Raw genomic sequence first — 23,920 nt, 5'->3', positions numbered from 1 at the left:
ATTTCTCATGGTGTACTCTGCATATAAGTTAAATAAGCAGGGTGACAATATTCATGTACTCCTTTATGTACTTTATGTACTCCTTTTCCTATTTGGAACCAGTCTGTTGTTCCATGTCCAGTTCTAACTGTTGCTTCCTGACCTGCATACAGGTTTCTCAAGAGGCAGGTCAGGTGATCTGGTATTCCCATCTCTTTCAGAATTTTCCACAGTTTATTGTGATCCACACAGTCAAAGGCTTTGGCATAGTCAGTAAAGCAGAAATAGATGTTTTCTGGAACTCTCTTGCTTTTTCAATGATCCAGCGGATGTTGGAAATTTCATCTCTGGTTCCTCTGCTTTTTCGGAAACTGGCTTGAACATCTGGAAGTTCATGGTTCACATATTGCTGAAGCCTGGCTTGGAGAATTTTAAGCATTACTTTACTAGTGTGTGAGATGAGTGCAATTGTGCAGTAGTTTGTTCCCCATAGAGAGCTGGTTTACCAGCTCACTACTGTCTCTAAGCCTTAGTTTCTTTATCTCTAAAATGAACAAATAATTCCAACTGTATTGGACATATTCAATTGCAGTGAATAGACACTCTGCTAGCCCCCACCCCCCATGTTTTTCTTTCTTCAATTTAGCTGTGCCAGGTGACTTGTTGGATCTTAGTTACCTGATGAGAGATTGAACCCTGCATCTTTGGCAGTGAAAATGCAGAGTCACTGGGACACCAAGGGACCTGTTGCGTCTTCTGTGTTTGGGAAGCCACCTGTCCATTTGGGAAGCTGCTCCTATGGTTGCCAATTTTAAAATGACATTGTCTCTACAATGCCCAGGAAAGCCTCTCGGGTCAAGAAGCCACTGCAGGCAAACCAGAGTCCTCCTCATCACCTCTCCTGGCTCTTGCCTTCTGAATGTTTCCAGAGAGCAGCTGATTGACAGAAACGAATTTATAACCACAGTTGTAGCTGTATGGAAAGCTCAAAAATATAGCAGTCTTTATTTGGAGTGATCTTGTGTCCATATAAAATATTGGGGGTTCTATTGCCATAGATTAAAAGAAAGGGGAAGAATAGCTATTGGAGGACATCTAGCAGTCTGCCATAGACCACAATTTCCATCCTTGAGATTTGTGAGCACCCTTTTCCCCAGAGAGAAAACTCATACCTTACCTAAGAGAGATGACTTAAAAGTTCCATTCAGAGACTAAACCCACCTCTGGTTTAGGTCAGGATATCTGAGTGATGCAAAGTTCTCTTTGTGTCTCCATTAGGAGAACACACAGTTCTCTCCATTAGGTCCAGCTGCAGCTACCTATGGACAGGTGATCCAGGAAGTGACTGGTAAGTTATTCCTGCATGCCTAACACACACACACACACACACACACACAATTCTATGGTGGAATAGGGACAAGATAGCTGTAATAAAAAGTTCTCTTCAGAAAAAAATTATTGTAATGGGCAGGAATTTCAGAGGTGTCTGCCCTGGAATAGACTATTATAATTTCCTAGGTTAGCCCATCCCAAACCTCTGCTTCCTCTGTCATCTCCAAGACCACTGGTTTTGTTTACCTGGTGGTCCCTCTTGGTCCATTAGCCTCCTCCGGCACGCTTCATTGGGCATTGGAGTGTCTTCTGTTCTTGGGGCTGCAAAACTTTCATATCCTGCTTTTTGCTAGTGTAGGTTTGGTACTTAAGTTTGCATTGAGACTGACTCAAGACAGTTAGGCTTTGGCAGGCCAGGTTTATGGTTTTTCTGGTAAAGAATTTCCTCTTAATAGGCAAGCAGTCTTTCTTCTGTATAAAAGAAGAAACTTTTATATAAAACTTTATATATAAACTCATATAAAACTTTAAAAAGTTTTCTTTTTAAAAGAAAACTTATGTATAAAAGTTTCTGTATAAAAATTGAACCCAAAGAAATAATCTAGAAATTATACGTGCCTGTATGCGCGCCCCCCCAGCACACGCACATACATATATGTATGTTTACGTTTATCAACAGAGGTCCACAGCCTAGGTTTTCATTCCTACCTGCTACAGTCTGCACAGCCTTTTTTCAATCTAATGATTATGTCTGTGGGTTGAATTGTGCCCTCCATCTTAAAAAGATATGCTTGATCTTAACTCCCAGTACCACAGTATGTGACCTTATTTGAAGACAAGATCTTCACAGTGGCAATCAAGTTGAAATGAGATCATTGGAGTGAGCCCCAAGCCAATATGACCTGTGTCCTTACAAAGAGAGGGGAAATCTGGACACAGCCATACACAGAGTGTCAACGCCACATGAAGACAAAGGCAGAGATCAGGGTGATGCAGCCACAAGACAAGAAACGCCGGAGGTTGTCAGTGAACCGCCAGCAGCCAGGGGAAAGCCACGGGACAGGTTTTCCTGGTGGTTCTCAGAAGAAACTTCCCTGCCAACACCTTGACCTCAAACTCTAGCCTCTAGAACTGTAAGATAATAACTGTTTGTGGTTCAAGCCACCCAGTTTGTGGTACTTTTTTACGGGAGCCCTTGAAACTAACATGGGGGCTTCCATGATGTCCTAAAATAAGGATTTCAAAAGGTAGGGCTACACCCTTAACCTTATCTGTACTGCTGGACTGATTCTTCTTGCCGAGTACAGAAGGCTTTGGACATGTTCTTGTCCAGGAATTAGGGCCATTGTGCCACTTCAGAGCAAATTCTTACCATTGCTTCAGTGTGGAGGTACTGATGTAGTGGGTTTTTAACACTGTGAAGCACCAAATTATGTTCACAAGTATTTTAGATTCTCTGACACAGGTGGAGATTCTCTGCTACAGCTTGAGATTCTCTGACCTTTCCTGAGCAGAGATCCAGGTGTCCCTCAGCACTCTCTGGTTCTGCGATTGAATCGGTGGATGCAGAACCCATGGAGAAGGAGGGCCAGCTGCTGCTGTCCTTGCTAACTGCTTCTTGGACGGTCAGGTCAAGAAAGTGGCCATCAATGTCCTTAAGGGCATCACCTTACTTTTAAATTCCAAACTTTGGACTGGTCAGCATTCACTTGGAAAGAACAGAAGCCATTTCAACTAGTCTAATCAGAAAAAGATTTAGTACAGGCTTTGTTATGGCTTAGGGAATCAGTTGGAAGGTCAAAGACATCCTTTCAGAACAGGATGACGTGGGGGGAGGGGGGTGGGCACCAATGCAGATGTTCCTATAGCTACTGGGAAACCATCAGGATCACAACCTTCAACTGGGGCAGGGAAATGGGAGACAGAAACTTGCCCAAATGGCGGAAGCAGTGAAAGCATGACTTTGGCATCTCTTCAGATCTCTCACAAGTACATCTGATTAGCAGGACCCAAGTCCATTCAGAGCTCTAACCAACAGAGCACCTGGGAAATGTCTGTTATTCTGGACACTGCTGTGCCCAGCAAGAAATTAGGGGCTCTAATTTGACAACAGAAAAGGGGGAAGGAGATAAAGCAGTAGTCAGATTGTGAATGTAAATATTTTAGAATTATCTCTGACACAGAGCAGACCCTTACCAACTGACGCATTTATGGAAACACAACACAAGTTCTTAAGAGAGAAAATGTGAAACCAGAAAAAAGAGATGAGGTTTGTAAAAGGCAAACTATGTCACAATCACTTTGCACTTTAGCTTATCCAAGTGCAAGGCAGTGTTCTCTGAGCTGGAGTATTTAACATGTACCCTTTTAAGTGAACAAAGTTCATTCTCTGCAAGAGAAACTGACCTCATAAGTCAAAGGTCCTGGTCCAATTGAATTCTCTTAGACTTTGTTCCTTCTTAAGTGGCTTCACCTCCCCATGGGTTTGATACCCGTAATCCAAGGAAATATCACAAGCCTGAGTTTATCTCTTTATTTTGTTTTTGTTTTCATTTGTTTTTATTAGTTGGAGGCTAATTACTTTAATTGCTGTTGTTGCTGTTGAGTTGCTAAGTCATGTCCAACTCTTTGTGACCCCATGGACTGCAGCATGCCAGGCTTCCCTGTCCTTCACTATATCCTGGAGTTTGCTCAAACTCACGTCCACTGAGTTGGTGATGCTATCTAATCGCCTCATCTTCTGCCACCCCCTTCTACTTTTGCCTTCTTTCCCAGCATCAGAGTCTTTTCTAACGAGTCAGTTCTTCACATCAGGTGGCCAAAGTATTGAAGCTTCAGCTTCAGCATCAGTCCTTCCAATGACTCTTCAGGGTGTTGATTTCTTTAAGGATGGACTGTTTTGATCTCCTTGCAGTCCAAGGGATTCTCAAGTCTTCTCTAGCACCACAGTTTAAGAGCATCAATTCTTCAGCTCTCAGCCTGTTTTATGGTCCAACTCTCACATCCATACATGACCATAGCTTTGACTATACAGATCTTCATCAGCAAACTGATGTTTATGCTTTTATAATATGCTGCCTAAGTTTGCCATAGCTTTCTTTCCAAGGAGCAAGTGTCTCAATTTCTGGCTGCCGTCACTGTCTACAATGATTTTGGAGGCCAAGAAAAGAAAATCTGTCATTGTTTCTACTTTAGCCCCTTGTATTTGCCATGAAGTGATGGGACTGGATATCACAATCTTAGTTGTTGTTTTTAATGTTGAATTTTAATCCAGCTTTTTCACTCTCCTCTTTCACCCGTTTGTGAAATGTTTTAGAACAAAGATAGCATAGTTTTACTATAAAGATTCAGAGAGTAATGTTTTCAGATTCCCACATAGTGTCTTTTGCCATTTCTCAATCATGACATTGCAGTGTGGGGGTATCATGGTACACTGGTTAATGAGTATGCTTATGTTCCAACAAAATTTATTTATGAAAAGTATGGGGTACCTAATTTGGCACATAGTTGTCATTTACTGATCATTGTTTTACATACTTGCCTGAAATTAAAAAACAGTTCCATCAGTTACATTGCTCATCATGTGAACTGCAGGCTGTAGTTGGTCCTTTCTTTTTCAGTGTGTGTGTGAGGAGTTCTTTCTTCCACACGAACACTCAACCTAACTTCTGGTGACTGAGACTGGCACTTCCTTCTGCTTGCTTTCACCTTACGGTCAGATATCAGTAGTCTTCTGACCATTTGTGAACCTAAACACAACAGGAAATTTCTTTACCTTCAAAAGCTGTCTTCACAGTGGAGATAGCAAGTAGCTACCAACTGTGCTCAGCCACACATGAAGCACCCAATGTGGTTTCTGTTGGCATCAACTGTGGGCTGGCTTTGCCGACTGTCTCCTGATCTTCAGATACCAAGGGTAGACAAGAGCCAGCATGGCCGCCCACACCCAGATGTAAATTCTGTCGTTGCCCTTGATGGGGCATCCTGTTTTGTAGTGACATCTGACCTCTGTCACTCATTAGCTGTGTGATTTTAGGTTAATTATCTAAATTTCCTAGACATCAGTTTCCTAATAAGCAAGATGGAGATCATAATACCTACCTAGAGTTGTGCCTAGACTACACTAAACATCCCATGAATGTTCTTTACGATGGGAGATTGGCTTCCTAGTGGCTCAGACAGTAAAGAATCTGCCTGCAATACACCAGACCTGGGTTCAATTCCTGGGTGGGCAAGACCCCTGGAGAAGGGAATGGCAACCCACTCCAGTATTCTGGCCTGGAGAATCCTATGCACAGAGAATCCTGGTGGACTACAGTCCATGGGATTGCAGAGTGGGACATGATTGAGTGACTAATATTTCATTTTTTTCAGTTATATAATTTATGGTGATTATATTGTTAGTTGGTCTTCATTTTCACCTGAATATTTTGATATATGAACAACAAATATAATTTGAGCTTTATTTGCTTTTTTGATTAATTTTAATTATGGTCTCAGTTCAGTTCAGCCGCTCAGTTGTGTCTGACTCTTTGTCACCCCATTAACTGCAGCACACCAGGCCTCCTTGTCCATCACCAACTCCTAGAGTCCACCCAAACCCATGTCCATTGAATCGATGATGCCATCCAACCATCTCATCCTCTGTCATCCCCTTCTCCTCCTGCTCTCAATCCTACACAGCATCTAGGGTCTTTTCAAATGAGTCAATTCTTTGCATCAGGTGGCCAAAGTATTGGGGTTTCAGCTTCAGCATCAGTCCTTCCAATGAACACCCAGGACTGATCTCCTTTAGGATGGACTGGTTGGATCTAACATGAATATGTTCTATACATTGGTAGAACACGTTTTACTATTCAGTTGCCCTAAATTTTCTTAAAATCATACTTAGTTTTTTAAAAAAAAATAGCATAAACTTTAACCAATATAGCAGGCAGCACAAGAAGTAAGTAATGGAAATAAATACCTTGGACAATTCAGTATTTTACACACTGAATCTTAACACTTGGCTATGCCTCTGGCCCAGACTCTTCTTACACAAGCCTTGCTTCCTCTTCTATTCTGGTAGTGCTTAAGCACTTGTTAGACTGGTTTTAGATTAGCTACAGGACATCATATAGAAACCACATTTCTTCCTACCTCCAAAGATCCTGATTTAGGAGTTTCAAGATAGGGCTTGAAGTCTGTATTCTAAACTGCTTCCCTTCCACAAGGCAGATGGGTGGAGATTTGGGGACCTCTGCTCTACACTCTCACTTGTATTCTGCCTCAAGCGCTCTTCCCCAGCCCCCACTACCAGTTCCGTGTGCCCACTAGTGCCAACACCTGCCAGCTCTGGTCTCTGCAGCCCTGGTCTCAAACACTCCGCACAGAAGATGTTCTTATTCAGAAACAACTTGTTTTAAATTGACATATAGTGTTGTATTAGTTTCAAATGTACAGCAAAGTGATTCAGTAATATGAGATATATATGTGTGTGTGTGTATGCACATTCTTTTTCAGATTCCTTTCCTTATAGGTTATTAGAGGATATTGAGTATAATTCCCTGTGCTGCACAGTAGGGACCTTACTGTCTACCTGTTTTCTCTCTAGTAGTGTAGATACTACTGGTACAAACTCCTAATTTATCTCTTCTCCCTTCCTACCCTTCCTCCCAGCTGATATCCCCTTTGGTAACCATAAACTTGTTTTCTATGTCTATGAGTCTATTTCTGTTTTGTAAATAAGTTCATTTGTATTATTTTTTAAGATTCCACATATAAGTGATATCATATGATACTTGTCTTTCCCTAACTTATTCCACTTAAAATGGTAATCTCTAGGTCCACCCATGTTACTGCAAATGGCAATATTTTATTCTCTTTAATGGCTGAGTAATAGTCCACTGAATATATATATATATATATAATTCTACTGAATATGTATAATATTCCACTGAATATATTCACATCTTTATCTGTTGATGGACAGATCTGTATATTCATCTGTTGGTGGACATTTAGGTTGTTTACATGTCTTTGCTATTGTGAATAGGACCAGTATGAACATTGGAGTACATGTACCTTTTTGAATTAGTTTTCTCTGGATGTATGCCTAGAGGTGGAACTGCATGATCTTACAGCAACTCTGTTTCTACTTTTTCAAAGAAACTCCATACTGTTCTTCATAGTGGCTGCACCAATTCACATTCTCACTAATGATGTAGTAGGGTTCCTTTCTCTCCACACCTTATCTAGCATTTACTATTTTTAATTTTTTAATAATGTCCATTTTGACTGGTGTGAGGTGATACCTCACTGTAGTTTTGATTTGCATTTCTCTAATAATTAGCAATGTTGAGCATCTTTTCACATGCCTGTTGGCCATCTGTATGTCTTCTTTGAAGAAATGTTTGTCTCCTGCCTGTTTTTTGATTGAGCTGGTTTGTTTTTTTAATATTCAGTCTCATGAGCTGACATTTTCAAAATCAATTTTGAAAATTAATCACTTGTCAGTAGCATCATTTACAAATGTTTTCTCCCAGTCTGAAGGTTGTCTTTTCATTTTGTTTATGGTTTCCTCTGCTGTGCAAAAACTTTTAGATTGATAAGGTCCCATGTATTTGTTTTTACTTCCATTACTCTAGGAGGCAGATCCAAAAAAACATTGCTGCTGTAAGAGTGTTCCACCTATGTTTTCCTCTGAGCTTTACAGTATCTGGTCTTACACTTAAGAGCTTTAATTCATGTTGAGTTTATTTTTGTGTGTGATGTTGTGGAATGTTCTAATTCCATTCTTTATCATGTAGCTGTCCAGCTTGCCTCTTGTCATAGATTAGCTGACCATATATCCATGAGTTCATTTCTGGACTTTCTATCCTATTGCATTGATTTATATGTCTGCTTTCACACCAATACTATACTGATTTGATTACCATAACTTAATCTCAAATCACAGGTGAGGAAACTAAGGCTCAGTTATCTTTAATGCTTTGTGCAAAGTCCTCTGACTCCTTCCTTGACAAGAGGTATAGTTAATATCATCATTGATATTAGTTCCATTTGTTTAAGCACGGGAAAAAATTTCCTCAAGGGGATGAGGATGTACTTCTGTGAGAGCCAGGGATTGATTACAAGAAACAGAAACCCATTCAAAGGATGTGAAGAAGGCTTATTGAAAGGATACTGGAGAATTTCATGGAAGTTGAAAGTAGAAAACACAGCTTGACCTTAAGGATATTAATTTAAGCACAGTCCTGGGTGTTCATTGGAAGGACTGATGCTGAAGCTGAAACTCCAGTATTTTGGCCACCTCATGCGAAGAGCTGACTCATTGGAAAAGACCCTGATGCTGGGAGGGATTGGGGACAGGAGGAGAAGGGGATGACAGAGGATGAGATGGCTGGATGGCATCACTGACTTGATGGGCATGAGTTTGAGTAAACTCCAGGAGTTGGTGATGGACAGGGAGGCCTGGCGTGCTGTGATTCATGGGGTCGGACACGACTGAACAACTGAACTGAACTCAACTGGGTGTTTAAGATACTTGTGACAACAAAAGAAACAGTTGATTCTTATACATGTCTTCTCCCCACGTGTATATAAATGGACTACACCAAAAAGTTGCTTCAACCAGTTGCAGGACCTGCCCAGGAATGCTGAAACTATCCTTGTCTCCCATAGCCATAGATTAAAATGTTCAGGTCCTTTAGTTCTGCAGCTAAGATGTCCATCCCAACACTCACTTCTTTCCTGTTTTCACCTGATTTCAGACCATGGCTGGATAGAACAAAAGAATAAAGTGTCACAAGAGAAAGGGGTCCTTTATTCCATGAAAGCTCTTTCATTCTAAATGAAAGAAAGCTAACTCAAACTGACCTAAAATAATACTTGGATTATATAAATAAAAGGTTCAGGATCAAATCCAGTTCTGAAATTGGCTGGGGGTGGGGGGGGTGGGGTGGGGGGAGGTCACTTTATAAACTGCCCCAGTTTCAACATGTTGTCCCACAGCAGGGATTTAATAATTATTTGCTGACTTGAATTGAGGTTATGAATTTTCCTGAGTCAAGTTTTCTAAGTATATAATTTGTCATATTCCCTAGTTTTGATAGGTAGGGGTCAACTTTTTAAATTTATTAATGTTAATATTTATTAATATTAATGTTTGAAATTATTGTTGTTGTTTAGTCACTAAGTCATGTCTGACTCTTTGTGATCCCATGAACTGCAGCACGCCAGGCTTCCCTGTCCTTCACTATCTCCTGGAGTTTGCTCAAACTCATGTCCATTGAGTCAGTCTTCTTCAGTATGTAATATTTAATTCTCTTTGATACAAGAGAGTTTGGGGGACTGATTTTTTTTAAAAGTTTTCAAGTAGTTGAGGATATTTTTGCATGTTTTTGATTTTTATTTATAAAATTATTGCCTCTTGGCAGAAATACTGGATACATTATATCTTTATTTTGGATTTTTTTGTTTTCTTGAAAATTCCACTTTTAGATACGTTAATATATTCAGCCTGGTTACAGTAAGGGCTTGGTAGGGAAGCTAGTTTTCCTCTTCAGGGTGACTTTTTATATCTGGTCAAATAAATTCTGTTGTCTAGTTGCTAAGTCGTGTCTGACTCTTTCACAACCCCATGAACTGCAGCCCTCCAGGCTCCTCTGTCCATGGGCTTTCTCAGGTAAGAATACTGGAGTGGTTGCCAATTTCTTTCTCCAGGGGATCTTCCCAACCCAGGGATCAAATCCAAGTCTCCTGCATTGGCAGGCGAATTCTTTATCATTGAGGCACCTGGAAAGCCCTCGAATACACCATATGTCTCTTCTATACTTGAACTTTAGATGGAAAGCTAATTTCCATCTATGCCACCTATTCCAAACTATTTGGATAGGGGACCTGTCTGTTGCTTTATACACTACATGTAGTTTTCTTATAAGCACAGTAATAATAGTGCATATCTTATGAGGTTGTCATCAGGATTAAATGAGTCAATGCACATAAAATGCTTAGCCCTGTGCCTGGCCTATAGCCCTCAATAATAGCTTCAGGTAATATTATGTTATTTTTTTTTCTGAACCGGCAGTTTTGCTTTTATTAGCATTCTACTTTGATAGAAATAGAGTTGTTTTGAATTAGCCCAACTTATTTCTAACAAAGATAAATATGGCAACAGATGAAGAGCAAGGGGCAAAGAAACAACAACCACCCTGGAGGCACAAGTGTCTGGGTGCAGCAGACCGGGGTCACACAGCATGTGGCATAAAGCCCTCTTGAAGGGCTAACCCCAACATAGAGCCACTGAGCCCACAACCCACAAACTGTAGAACAATTACACCAAGTAAATTCTCACACTGTTTAGAAAGTTCTAGGACTGACAGCAGATTTCTGAACCTCTGGATCAGGCAAAGGGACTGAGAACACCCAGAGAATTTGACTTCAGAGGCCAGTAGGATTTGACCTCAGAACTTACACAGGACTGGGGAAACAGACTCTCGGAGGGCACAAACAACCTCGTGCCCACCAGGACCCAGGAGAAAGGAGCAGTGGCCCCACAAGAGACTGGGCCAGACTTGCCTGTGAGTGTGCGGGAGTCTCTGGCGGAGCTGTGGGTCGACAGTGACCTGCTGCAGTGTCAGGGCACTGGACACAAGAGTGTGTGCATGAGTCCTGGAAGGGAGCGGCCATTGTCCTCACTGCCCCCACGTAGGTTGGTCTAGGGTCAAACAACAGGGAGGGGACATAGCCGCGCCCGTCAACAGAGAACTGGATCAAAGATTCACTGAGCCCATCAGAGGAAGACCTAGTTTCCTCCATAGTCAGTCTCTCCCATCAGGAAGCCTACATGAGCCTCTTATCCTGATCCATCATAAGGCAGACCAAACAAAAACCACAATCACAGAAAACTAACCAATCTGATCACATGGACCACAGCCTTGTCTAATTCAATGAAACTATGAGCCATGCCATGTAGGGCCACCCAAGACAGACAGGTCATGGTGGAGAGTTCTGACAAAATGTGGTCCACTGGAGAAGGGAATGGCAAACCACTTCAGGATTCCTACCTTGAGAACCCCTGAACAGTATGAAAAGGCAAAAAGATAGGATAATGAAGGATGAACTCCCCAGGTAGGTAGGTGACCCCTATACTACTGGAGAAGAGTAGAGAAATAAATCCAGAAAGAATGAAGAGATGGAACCAGAGCAAAAACAATGCCCAGTGTGGATGTGACTGGTGATGGAAGTAAAGTCCAATGCCATAAAGAGCAGTATTATAGGAACCAGAATGTTAGGTCCATGAATCATGGTAAATTAGATGTGGTCAAACAGGAGATGGCAAGAGTGAATGCCAATATTTTAGGAATCAGCGAACTAAAATGGACTGGAATGGGTGAATTTAACTCAGATGACCATCACATCTACTACAGAGGGCAAGAATCCCTTAGAAGAAATGGAGTAGCCCTCATAGTCAACAAAAGAGTGCAAAATGCAGTACTTGGGTGCAATCTCAAAAACAACAGAATGACCTCTGTTCATTTCCAAGGCAAACATATCAGTATCACAGTAATCCAAGTCTATGCCCCAGCCAGTAATGCCGAAGAAGCTGAAGTTGAACGGTTCTATGAAGACCTACAAGTGCTAACATCAAAAAAAAAAAAAAAAAAAAAAGATATCCTTTTCATCATAGGATACTGGAATGCAAAATTAGGAAGTCAAGAGATACCTGGAGTAACAGGTAAATTTTGCCTTGGAGTACAAAATGAAGCAGGGCAAAGGCTAACAGAGTTTTGCCAAAAGAATGCACTGGTCATAGCAAACACCCTCTTCCAACAACACAAGAGATGACTCTACACATGGACATCACCAGATGGTCAATACCAAATCAGATTGATTATATTCTTTGCAGCCAAAGATGGAGAAGCTCTACACAGTCAGAAAAAAAAAAAAAAGACCAGGAGCTGACTGTGGCTCAGATCATGACCTCCTTATTGCAAAATTCAGACTTAAATTGAAAAAAGTAGGGAAAACCACTAGACCATTCAGGTATGACCTAAATCAAATCCCTTATGATTATACAGTGGAAGTGACAAATAGATTCAAGGGATTAGATCTGATAGAGTGCCTGAAGAACTATGGACAGAGGTTTGTGACACTGTACAGGAGGCAGTGATCAAGACCATTCCCAAGAAAAAGAAATGCAAAAAGGTTTATCTGAGGAGGCTTTACAAATAACTGAGAAAAGAAGAGAAGTGAAAGGCAAAGAAAAAAAGGAAAGATATACCCATCTGAATGCAGAGTTCCAAACAATAGCAAAGAGAGATAAGAAAGCCCTCCTCAGTGATCAATGCAAAGAAATAGAAGAAAACAATAGAATAGGAAAGACTAGAGATCTCTTCAAGAAAATCAGAGATACCAAGGGAACATTTCATGCAAAAATGGGCACAATAAAGGACAGAAATGGTATGGACCTAACAGAAGCAGAAGATATTAAGAAGAGGTGGCAAGAATACACAGAGAACTATACAAAAAAGATCTTCATGACTCAGATAACCATGATGGTGTGATCACTCACTAGACCAGACATCCTGGAATGCAAAGTCAAGTGGGCCTTAGTCAAGCATCACTGCAAGCAAAGCTAGTGGGGGTGATGGAATTCCAGCTGAGCTATTTCAAATCCTAAAAGATAATGCTGTGAAAGTGCTTCACTCAATATACCAGCAAATTTGGAAAACTCAGCAGTGCTCACAGGACCAGGAAAGGTCAGTTTTCATTCCAGTCCCAAAAAAAGGCAATGCTTCTCCATCTTTGGCTGCAAAGAATATAATCAATCTAATTTCAGTATTGATGATCTGCTGATGTCCATGTGTAGAGTCTTCTCTTGTGTTGTTGGAAGAGGGTGTTTGCTATGACCAGTGCATTCAAGAAGACTCGAGAGTCCCTTGGACTGCAAGAAAATCAATTCAGTCAGTCCTAAAGGAAATCAGTCCTGAACTGGAAGGACTGATGCTGAAGCTGAAACTCCAATACTTTGGCCACCTGATGGAAAGAACTGACTCATTGGAAAAGACCCTGATGTTGGGAAAGACTGAAGGTAGGAGAAGGGGGATGACAGAGGATGAGACCGTTGGATGGCATCACTGACTCCATGGACATGAGTTTGAGTAATCTCTGGGAGTTGGTGATGGACAGGGAAGTCTGGTATGCTGCAGTCCATTGGGTCACAGAGTTGGACATGACTAAGTGACTGAACTGAAGTGAGGCATAAGCGATATATGACTTTATGCAGCAACTGCTTGGAAAAAAAAAAAAGCCACGTTGATTTTGTAAGCAAATTCTACTGATTCTCTGAGAGAACAGGCAAAGTACTGAGCAATGTACCCACAGCTCAATTCTAATAGAGATAGTAATTTTCTACTTTTTGGAAATGGTTAATGTGGAGTTGTTCCTCCCCACACACCGTTTAACTATGTAAACTTTCAGGTCATGTATTGGGTCTTTGATTTCTGGACCCCCATTCTATGCACAGGTAGATGCCCCATAGCCTGTGAAACACATTTTGCATCTCCCACAAGTTAAGTGCCCCAGTTTTAGAGTTCAGCATGCCTGGACCAAATTCCAGTTTAGCTACTCTGAAATTAAGTAACCTGCCTTAAGGAGCTAGGCCTGGAGTTCACTCACTTGCTAATTATTATTGGTCAATTACTGTGGTTTTTGTATGTATATAGGATAATGCCTTGAGACAATCGCGTCAAAGATCTTTGGTTACAGTTTTACATACTTTATGTATCATTGAATCCACACAGCCCCCCAAGGTAGGTGTTATTTTACAGATTAATACATGTAAGATGCTAATGGACAAGTAATCACCAAGCCATTATTCCTTTTATATATGAACAATCAGGTAAAGTTTTTTAAAAATTGCCCATAGTAACTGTCAGGTGGTGTTAGGTGAACTTTTTCAGGACGCTAAATAAAAATTTTATGAAATATTATTTTCTCGTTTGAATCTAAAATGACTAATAGTGTAGCACTGCATTCCTTCCTTCTCTCGGTTCTCAAACCACATATCGCAGAGTAAATGTAATCTGCAAACGCCCCGTCAGATGGGTGACCCATCTTCTAACACAGGAAAACCGGCGAGCTTTGGGAGGCCGCCGCAGCCGCCCGCTAGCCCGCAGCCCCTACCTCCGGGCCGCCCCCGAAGTCCGCACTGAGAAGGACCCGCTCGTACGGCGGCGGTGACGAGTTCCGGGGGCCGAGAGCCCCCACGCTTCCCACCCGCGCATATTCCGTCTATCTCTGACTCGGCCCGAGCGGCCGCGCGGCCCTCAGAGCCCTCTCAGGCCTCTGCACTCTCCGGCCCCGCGGACTCGCGGCCACGCGCAACCCGCCCTCAGGCACTCAGAAGCAGGCCACCCGGTCTGGGGCCCTGCCCGCGGGGGCCGGGCTAGCGCTGGCTCACACCGCGCGCGGAGTCGGCCCACTCGCCGCCACCAATCCGCAGGCCGCGCGCTGCCGTCCGCCAATCCCAGCAGACGCGCGTCTGCAGGCCGGCTTCTGTCCCGGAAGCGGCAGGGGCGGGGCTCGGCCCACCACCCCGGAAGACTTACGGCCTTCCAATAGGTGGCTGCCGTCCGCGCCGGGCGCCCATTGGCCGCGGGGGCTTCGGCGGGCGGGGCCGCAGGGAGCTGTGCGCGTCGGTCCCGGGCGCCCGGTAGTGTCTTGGTCCGCGGAGCGCCCGGAGGTGCGGTGAGTGGCGGAGGCGAGGCGGGGGCTGAGGGGCGGCGGGGCGTCCTCCCGTTGCTGTCCCGGCCAGAGTCTCGGGAAGGCGGGCTGCGTCCGGGGGGACGCCCTGGAGGGACGGGGGTCCTGCACCCGCTCTGCCCGCTTCCTGGCGCTCGGACGCCGGCAGGCACCTCCTGTGTTAGAAGCGGGGCGGCGGCGAGCGCCCCAGGGCCGGGGGAGGCTCTCTGAGGGCGCCCCTGCGGCGGACCGCGCCCCCGCGCCCTCGGCGGTGCACGGACGACGAAAGGTGCGCGCACGACGAAAGGTGCGCGCCCTCACGCCAGGTGTCGGCGGAGACACTAAGAGGCAGTGTTTTCCGAGTGCTCACTGTGTTCCAAATTCGGTACTAAAAATATTAACTCGGAATTCTCAATAAATTAATGCTGCTGCTGTCCCCAAACTGCAATTAGGAAAGATTACCTGACATTGTTTTTTTACTAATAAAAAAATTGTATTTACTTAAAAACTTACTTACCTGACATTTGTTAGGTTCGAGAGCCTAGACAAAATACAGCAAATTCAACATGATGTCACATTTTTAATGTAGAGACTCTTCCAACCTGTGATCAGCTTCCAGTGTTGTACAAAATAGCCCTTCAATCTCTGAAGGCAGAGGTCGTGGGTTGGAATTCTGGCTGCATCACTTATTGGCTGTGTCATCTTGGACAAGAGACAATCTCCGTATTGATACTTTCACTTTCTGTGAAATATAGATAATAGTAGGATAGGCTCTTAAGGTTATTTATGAGGACTAAATGAAAGAATACAATTTAAAGTGGCCAGAAAGACTGATCATGTAGTAAATGATCAATAAATATTAGTCTTTTTTTTTTTTTTAATAAACGAAGCCCATGAGTGTCTGCGCCGGCCCAGTGACCACTGACCACTGGGACTTCGCACGTCACTGGCGGAGGACTCGGGGTAGCTCCGTATCCACTACACGCTGAAGTGCCCGCTGGCTCCGGGGACACGGGTGGTGGAACCAACAGCCCTGCCAAGAACTGGCACACAGGCCGCCCCGAGATGCTGCTCTGAGCCCCGGCCCTGCGAGTGCCGGGGCCATCACACTTCACACGAAGGGCCTCCTCCTGAGGGATCAGGGAAGGGCCTAAGCTGCTAACAGATCTGGAGCCCGGTCTTTGGTCTTTGAATAATGAGCCCGCCCCACCTCCACAGCCCCCACACCCCTGCCAGCCCTCCCTCACCCAGACTTTGACCCCGGGGCTGGAGCAGCTGTCAGGCCTGTAACCCTCACTCCCCTGCTCCCTCCTGCCTCCTGCAAGTTCCTGTGTGGCTGGAAGGACGGCAGCTCAGGCCCTCATCCAGAGCTCGGACGCAAGCTTTCCAAGAAAACGGTTCACGCATCACTTTTCAGCTTTGGTCCCTCCAGACCAGGGTGGGGTCAGTCCAGGCGGGACCTCTGCTGGGGACTCGCAGACCTGAACCTGAATCTGGGGGTGGGGGAACTGGAGAGGGGTGTTCTGGCACCCCACTAGTTGGTCCCCACCAGGTGCCTTCATCACAGAGGAACCTGGTTCCCCCTGAGCCTCTCCCCAGCCTGGCTTGTCTTAGCTCGGAATCGGCGAGTGCAAGCAAGAAGCAGCACCAGGCTGGAGCTCGGCCCCCACCCGCCCGCCCACGGTCACATGCTAGGGTGACCGTCTCAGTGGTCCCCAGGACTCAGTAGTCCAGGGGCATCTTTCCTGGCTGGATTTTACAAATGATACTGTAATGATCTTTCAAAATGAAAAGTAGAAATTAAAGTGATTTTATTGGTTCCTGTTAAAAAAAAAAAAAAAAAAGATTAGAGTATTAGGAGCTTGAATATTACTTGGACTCAAAGCTGTGACATTGTTAGAATTTAATATTAAGTTTTGTACAAGTCTCATTGATGTTGTAAACTGTGTCCTAAAATAAGCCAAGTGAAAGTCGCTCAGTCCTGTACGGGTCTTTGCGACCGCATAGACTATACAGTCCACGGAATTCTCCAGGGCAGAATACTGGAGTGAGAAGCCTTTCCTTTCTCCAGGGGATCTTCCCAACCCAGGATCAAACCAGGTCTCCTGCATTGCAGGCGGATTCTTTACCAGCTGAGCCACAAGGGAAACCCAAAAATATTGGAGTGGGTAGGCTGTCCCTTCTCCAGTGGATCTTCCTGACTTAGGAATCAAACCCGGGCCTCCTGCACTGCAGGTGGATTCTTTACCAAATGAGCTATGAAAGTGAAAAGTGAAAGTCCCTCAGTCATGTCCAGCTTTTTGCAACCATAGAATTATCCAGGCCAGAATACCGGAGTGGGTAGCCTTTCCTTTCTACAGGGGATCTTCCCAACCCAGGGATCGAACCCAGGTCTTCCACACTGCAGGCGGATTCTTTACCAGCTGAGCCACAAGGGAAGCCCCTAAAATAAGCCAAAAGGAACACTGAATCAGAGGTGTATCCATCACATTGCAGGAGGCTTCCTTCCCTGTTGCAGTTTTGCTATAACCAGTCTCAAAAACAAGAATCTGCTGTATTGACTAATTGGAAAAGCTAAATTACTAACTCAGAATTGATCAGAAATTAAGCATATGCTGAAATTTTTATGTTAGGTAGAAAAATATAATTTACAAGGCCTTGGTTTGTACAACTTGGGGGGAATCTATGGAATGTTAAATTTAAGCTGTTCACGTAAATGAAACCCACATCAATCAGGTAATGGAAGGTAAAGCAATTCTGATATGAACTTCTTTAATAAGTCAGTTCTGACTTAATCATACTACATAAGTACAAACAGATTTTTATGGCATTTACTTTTTATTAAAGGTTAAAATGTTTATTATATTCCATATATAATTGAAACCTATGGCCATTTCACTGACGTTTGACAAAAATTGAAATTGTATTGGTCAAAGACTGATGTTGATAGATGACCTCAAGAAAATGTTTAACTTGTGAAGGTTGCCCACTCTACGATGGGAGCACTGTCTACACTAGTGACCACTTTAAAAACGTAAATATGGAAAACGTGAACAAAAAGATTGGTAGCTCAAATGGTAAAGACTGACTGAAATGCAGGAGACCTGGGTTGGATCCCTGGGTCGGGAAGACCCCCTGGAGTAGGAAATGGCAACTCACTCCAGTATTCCTGCCTGGAGAATTCCATTGACAGAGGAGCCTGGTGGGCTACAGTCCATGGGGTCACAGGAGTCAGATACAACAGCAGCTAACAGAAGGAAAAAATAGAGACAGACACTACTTAGCACTTGGCTGAAGCTGAAACTCCAATACTTTGGCCACCTGATGTGAAGAACTGACTCATTTGAAAAGACCCTGATGCTGGGAAAGATTGAAGGCAGGAGGAGAAGGGGACGACAGAGGATGAGATGGTTGGATGGTATCACCGACTTGATGGACATGAGTTTGAGCAAGCTCTGGGAGTTTGGTGATGGACAGGGAGGCCTGGTGTGCTGCAGTCCATGAAGTAACAAAGAGTCAGACACGACTGAGCAACTGAGCTGAACTGGTTATAAAACTGTCAGGAGTATATAACCTTTTATATGGAGCTGTTAGATTCTGGTACAGTTGTGGTTTCTGTTTTCTCTGATGTATAACAGGTGGAGTTTGAGTTTATTATAAGGTCAAGTAAGGTTAGTAAGAGGGAATTCAGAATGGTATTCAAAACATTTCCTGACATTCTCCACAGGCAGAGATTGGAATAGGGCATATTGTGGGTTTTCTTTTCAATTAATGTGAATGTCCTCTTATGTTAGGAAAGCCTCAAGACCTTGATAAGCCCAGTGTTGTTACCCCACCCCCACCCCACCTTGGTCCATGAGAGATGCTCTGTTTTGCCTGTCCACACACAAATATCAGTTTAGAAAGTAGCTGTTACTCCCTTTTGGACTTAATCTTGATGAAGGAAATCCATGCAAGAGTTAACTGCCTGGGTAAATACTTCATGAGACTAAAAGAGAGATTTCCAAATTTATACTAAAACTTTCTTTTCTTCCTTTTCCACCTCCTACTCGGCCACACCTAAAGAGGCCCGTTAACAGGAGTTTTTCACATCAAGGGGGAGCTGATGTAGTCTTAAGGGGGTATCCAGGAGAGAAGAGTAAGAAATTAGACAGTGGGCTTGGAAACTGACCCATAAGCCACATTAAGAAATGTGAACTTTATATTATCCAGTAGGAGTGAACAGTAACTAACGTAAACACCGTAAAAGTTCAGATTCTCATCTTTATAGGTAGTTTTTTTATTGCTTACTTTTTGTGTACTAGATTTGCATAAATACAGTATGGCTTATGCTAACAGTAGCTTTCCACTTCACCTTTGATTTCTATCAAAGAGTTTTGAAAATACATTTATCTGCCAGACACAGAAATCTGGTAGGTGACCCTTGGATTTAAAGAATATTGTTTAATCAGCATGATCCCAGTAATAGATAAGTTAAATTTCCTTTGTAAGTCCTCTCAAGAACTTGTATTTGTTTATAACATATGCTTTAATAAGGTCATCGTACTGGCTGTCAAGTTGGCAGTCTCTTGAGTGGAAGGAGGATCTAATCCTGACTCACAGACTTTTTGAATGAGCTCATCCACTTTTAGTCTTTGGTTAGGATCTATAATTATTAAATATTTTGCACATTTTCATAGATCCTAAGTTTTATATTATTGGATTTTCTGTATATACTTTTCCATGTTTCTGAAGGGATGTGCTGTGCTTAGTCGCTCAGTCGTGTCCGACTCTGAGACCCCGTGAACTGTAGCCCGCCAGGCTCCTCTGTCCATGGGGCTTCTCCAGGCAAGAATACTGGAGTGGGTAGCCTTTCCCTTCTCCAGGGGATCTTCCCAACCCAGGGATCGAACCCAGGTCTCCCACATTGCAGGTGGATTCTTTACCCACTGAGCCACCAGGAAGCCCTCTGAAGGTATATGCCACCCCAAAATAGGCCACTTCAAAAAAAAGGTTACTTTGAGCTGAAGGCAATTAAGAAGCAGCAAAAGCAGAAAAAACTATTTTTCCTTTCACTATCTGCCTAAAAGTAGGACATAAATTTCCTTTTGTGAAGGTCTGACTTCTCTTCTGTACCAGGAGAATAACTGCTATCATTGGAGACAGAAATTTGGGACTGAGATGGTCTACACAGTCAAACTTTACTAAAATAGCCTTTATCTTTTATTATTCTTCCTCATATATTTATTTTTGCCATAATTTACCACCCCTAGAAGCTCAAACCTCCTTTCCCTTGTCTTGTCATTTTTCCACAGTTTATCACCCTTTTTTAAAATGGTGTATAAACTCCACATGTAATTGCTTCTCTTTGCACATAGAAATTAAATATTGACATCAAGTACATTTTGTTTGCATGTTTTTCTGTTTATCTTTTGTAAGTTTAATTTGCAGATCTCAGAATAGATCATCAGAGAATAGAGAAGCTTTTTTTCCTTTCCTGAACTTCTGCATCATTTTCATGTTTTATCATGTTTAATGGCTTTTGTGGTGTGTGCTGTTTAAATATTGCCTATAGCACTGATTTACTTTTGTCACTTTAGTTTTCAGATTAATGGTTGTCACTCCTGACTGCATAACAGAATAATCAGTGAAGCTTTTTAAAGGACTTAGTTTTCTGGGGCCTGTTCCAGAACAGACCCACTGAATCAGACTGTCTGGCTGTGGTCCATGAAATCTAATATCCAAAATCAGTGTCACAGAAAACCAGAGGCAGGCACACATTAAAGTGGTAAAGGCAAATCTTATTCAGTGACTATTGCAATAGTGGAAAAGAAACCTTGGGATGGAACTAGGCTTCATTCTGAATACAACAAGGGCAAATGGGGGTGGATAGCCAGGGAGCAAGGTGGGTGTCAGTGAATGAAAAATCACTAAGGGCTGTTGCCCTAAAGTAACTTGACAGGGTTCTTGCTAAAGGCAGGCTGGGGTGATAAGATTGAAGGTGGGATAAGGAGGTTTGAGGGTAGGGGATTTCATTAAACTGACTCAGCAGGACTCTTGCGGAAACTGGACTATGGGGTCCAAGGACAAGCCCAGGAGCTGGCTGTGTGCTGCCCAGTCATGTCTGACTCTTTGCAGCCCTGCGGACGGTAGTCGCCAGGCTTCTCAGTCCATGGGATTCTCCAGGCAAGAATACTGGAGGGGTTGCCATGCCCTCCTCCAGGGGCTCTTCCTGACCCAGGGATCAAACCTGCATCTCTTCCATCTCCTGCATTGCAGGTGGATTCTTTACTGCTGAGCCACCAGCTTCCCAAGGGCTAGGCCTCGTCACAAAGAGGACTCAGAGGAGCCTGACCAAGGAGAGAGTCTTTGTCAACATCAACAACTACTGCAAATTATAGCAAGGTAATTCTGATGTGTGCACCTATGGTGAGAACTGCATCCTTATTCCCACAGAGGTGTGAGCCTTGGTATTTCATTTAGGTCTTTTCTTGATCTCCTTTCTAGCAGTAACTTTGTGGTTTGTAAATGGACAGCTTTCTCCAAAGCCTTTTCTTCCTTAGCCTTTTACTGGAGAGTACCATGGCACCAAAAGGAGAGAAGTTAAGAACAAATAATTCATGTTCTGAAACAAATACACTTCAATAAATATTAAGGGCCTACTGTGTTTCAGACAGTGTTCTAGTTGGTGGGGATATAGTAGTTAAAAAGCAGACATGGGACCACCCCTCTTATTAGTAAGGGGCATGGTAGTCAAAGAGTAGAGTATAGTGTGTGGGTGTTCAGTCGTGTCTGATTCTTTGTGACCCCATGGTCACATGCCAGGCTCCTCTGTCCATGGGATTTCCCAGGCAAGAATACTGGAGTGGGTTGCCATTTCCTTCTCCAGGGGATCTTCCCGACACAGGGATCAAACTCAGGTCTCTTGTGTCTCCTGCATTGGCAGGTAGATTCTTTACCACTGAGCCACCTGGGAAACCCAGAATATAGTATATCAATAAATAAACAAGTTAGTTTCACATAGTGATACACTATGCAGAAAATAAAAGAAGGGTATTATAGTGATTTGGGGAATGTTGTGTCAAGGACAGGAGGTTTAAACTGAAATTGTTACTACAGGCTGTTACTAGTCATGCTCAGGTTTTGGATCTAGTAATCCAGGCAGAGAAGTAATGGAGAGTACAAAGGCCCAGAGTCAGCATCGAGCTGGACTTACCTAAGGGACAGGAAGAGGGGAGCATTGTAGGCAGTGGTGTGTGGTGAACCTCCTGATATCTATGGGGGTGATTCTAAGGCTTTTAATCTTGAGCAGCTGGCTCAATTGTCATTTTAATAGTAAAATTGTTAAGACAAGTAAGACTGAGGCAAGTTGAAGGAAGCCTAGAGAATCAAGAGATGCTGATTAGGCATGAAGCTGTAAATAGGCTTTTGGAGCTGGGACTTTGCATCTGTGTGTGTGTCTGTGTGTGTGTGTCTGTCTGTCTGTCTGTTTTTTCCCCTCCCTTCCTCTTCTTTCCACTTGGTCCTTTCCACACAGCAGCCTCAGGGTAACCGCATTCCTTGTGTGCTGTTTGTTGATCAGAGGCTCCTGGAGTGATCATCCTCAGAGACATCCAGATACTGCATGGCCTTCTCTAACCTAGCTGCAGAAGTTATGCAGTGTCACAGACTCATCAGAGAATCTGCAGCAATGTTCTAAAATGATTACATTATAGAATCCCCCATATTATTTTCTTTCAAGTTTAGTTATCATTTCCCTTTCAAAGTATTGCTGAACGATAGCTTATCTTTGCAACTATTAATCATAAAATACATTCCTCTTTATATAGTTAAATTATTGCCTTATAACTATAAACCACTTATTTATGCTGTACTGGTAGCTCAAAGATCTTCATATCACCTCTTTTGTTACACAGATAGCTCACTGAATTGTGACACTTCATCAAATAAAATATTGAAGTCAGTAAAATTCTTGAAACTTTTGAAATTCTTTAGAGGTCTCTAGGCCTATCTCCCCCCCGTCCCCCACCACCAGCCCTATACTTAAAGGATGTAAGAGATTTCCAATTGTGGTTGTCATTTATTTGCTAGAATGAGTGCTATGATAGTAAAATGAAAATTTTCAATTGCTAAAACTCTAAGGACTTTTAAAAGAATTTATGCCTTGTGTGTTATTTTTGTATTTTGGAAAGAACAGTTTTGTTTTTTTAAATTTTTAATTTATTCCTTTTAGTTCAATTCTGTTACCAAGGGAAATAGGATTGTATCTTCTTCTTTATATGAGGATTTTAATAACACAAGATCTGTGATTCTTGTCCCTTTGTGTTCCACATCCTGGAAGCTTTGAGGAAAGAGCCGTGTGCAAGGATTCTGATTACTGACTTGGGGTGGGGTCCAGGTGTAGGTATCTCTACAGCTCCCGGAGGGTTTGTTTTTGTTTTTTTTTTTAATTTATTTTTATTAGTTGGAGGCTAATTACTTTACAGTATTGTAGTGGTTTTTGTCATACATTGACATGAATCAGCCACAGATTTACATGTATTCCCCATCCCGATCCCCCCTCCCACCTCGCTCTCCACCCAATTCCTCTGGGTCTTCCCAGTGCACCAGGCCTGAGCATGACATCAGATTTGAGACCTCTCCCCCTCATCTGCTGGATCTAACTCTGGTATTTGCTGATGATAATCTTAGTCTCTGTAATAGGAAAAACAAATGGAAGCCCTGCCTGATGTAGCTGTTTTGGCGACTCGACTTAAAAATACTCTTATCCAGTACCACAACCTTGAAGATGAAAAGTGGCGAGTTGCTAAGAAGACGGTAAATTCATTATTTGTGTTTGGGATGTATCTTCTGATGAACTGCTGGGTGACTTTCAAAATGGTATGGAAAAGTATGGACCACACTT

General features: G+C 43.0%; 1 protein-coding gene and 1 long non-coding RNA gene across 3 annotated transcripts in view; one reads left to right on the top strand and one right to left on the bottom strand.

Annotated features, from left to right (window-relative positions):
* Nucleotides 1-15,834, bottom strand: LOC139033475 (uncharacterized). Its single transcript, XR_011486033.1, has 4 exons — nucleotides 15,554-15,834; nucleotides 1,558-1,782; nucleotides 1,201-1,298; nucleotides 1-395 (listed from the first exon to the last, which is right to left on the bottom strand). It is a non-coding gene; the product is annotated as an uncharacterized lncRNA (long non-coding RNA).
* The window catches only part of STARD4 (StAR related lipid transfer domain containing 4), a 21,470-nt gene continuing 12,508 nt past the window's right edge, over nucleotides 14,959-23,920 (top strand). The window contains exons 1-3 of one of the 2 annotated variants that reach the window (XM_020889515.2): nucleotides 14,959-15,042; nucleotides 21,295-21,420; nucleotides 23,719-23,832. In XM_020889515.2, the coding sequence (XP_020745174.2) occupies nucleotides 23,728-23,832 (105 nt within the window). In that variant the 5' untranslated portion in view covers nucleotides 14,959-15,042; nucleotides 21,295-21,420; nucleotides 23,719-23,727. The remainder of the gene's footprint in view (nucleotides 15,043-21,294; nucleotides 21,421-23,718; nucleotides 23,833-23,920) is intronic. The other variant, XM_020889516.2, reaches the window with a different exon arrangement.

This window comes from Odocoileus virginianus, unplaced genomic scaffold (assembly GCF_023699985.2).
Source record: "Odocoileus virginianus isolate 20LAN1187 ecotype Illinois unplaced genomic scaffold, Ovbor_1.2 Unplaced_Scaffold_8, whole genome shotgun sequence".
Classification (NCBI taxonomy): domain Eukaryota; kingdom Metazoa; phylum Chordata; class Mammalia; order Artiodactyla; family Cervidae; genus Odocoileus; species Odocoileus virginianus.
This window is presented reverse-complemented; position numbering and strand designations above follow the sequence as displayed.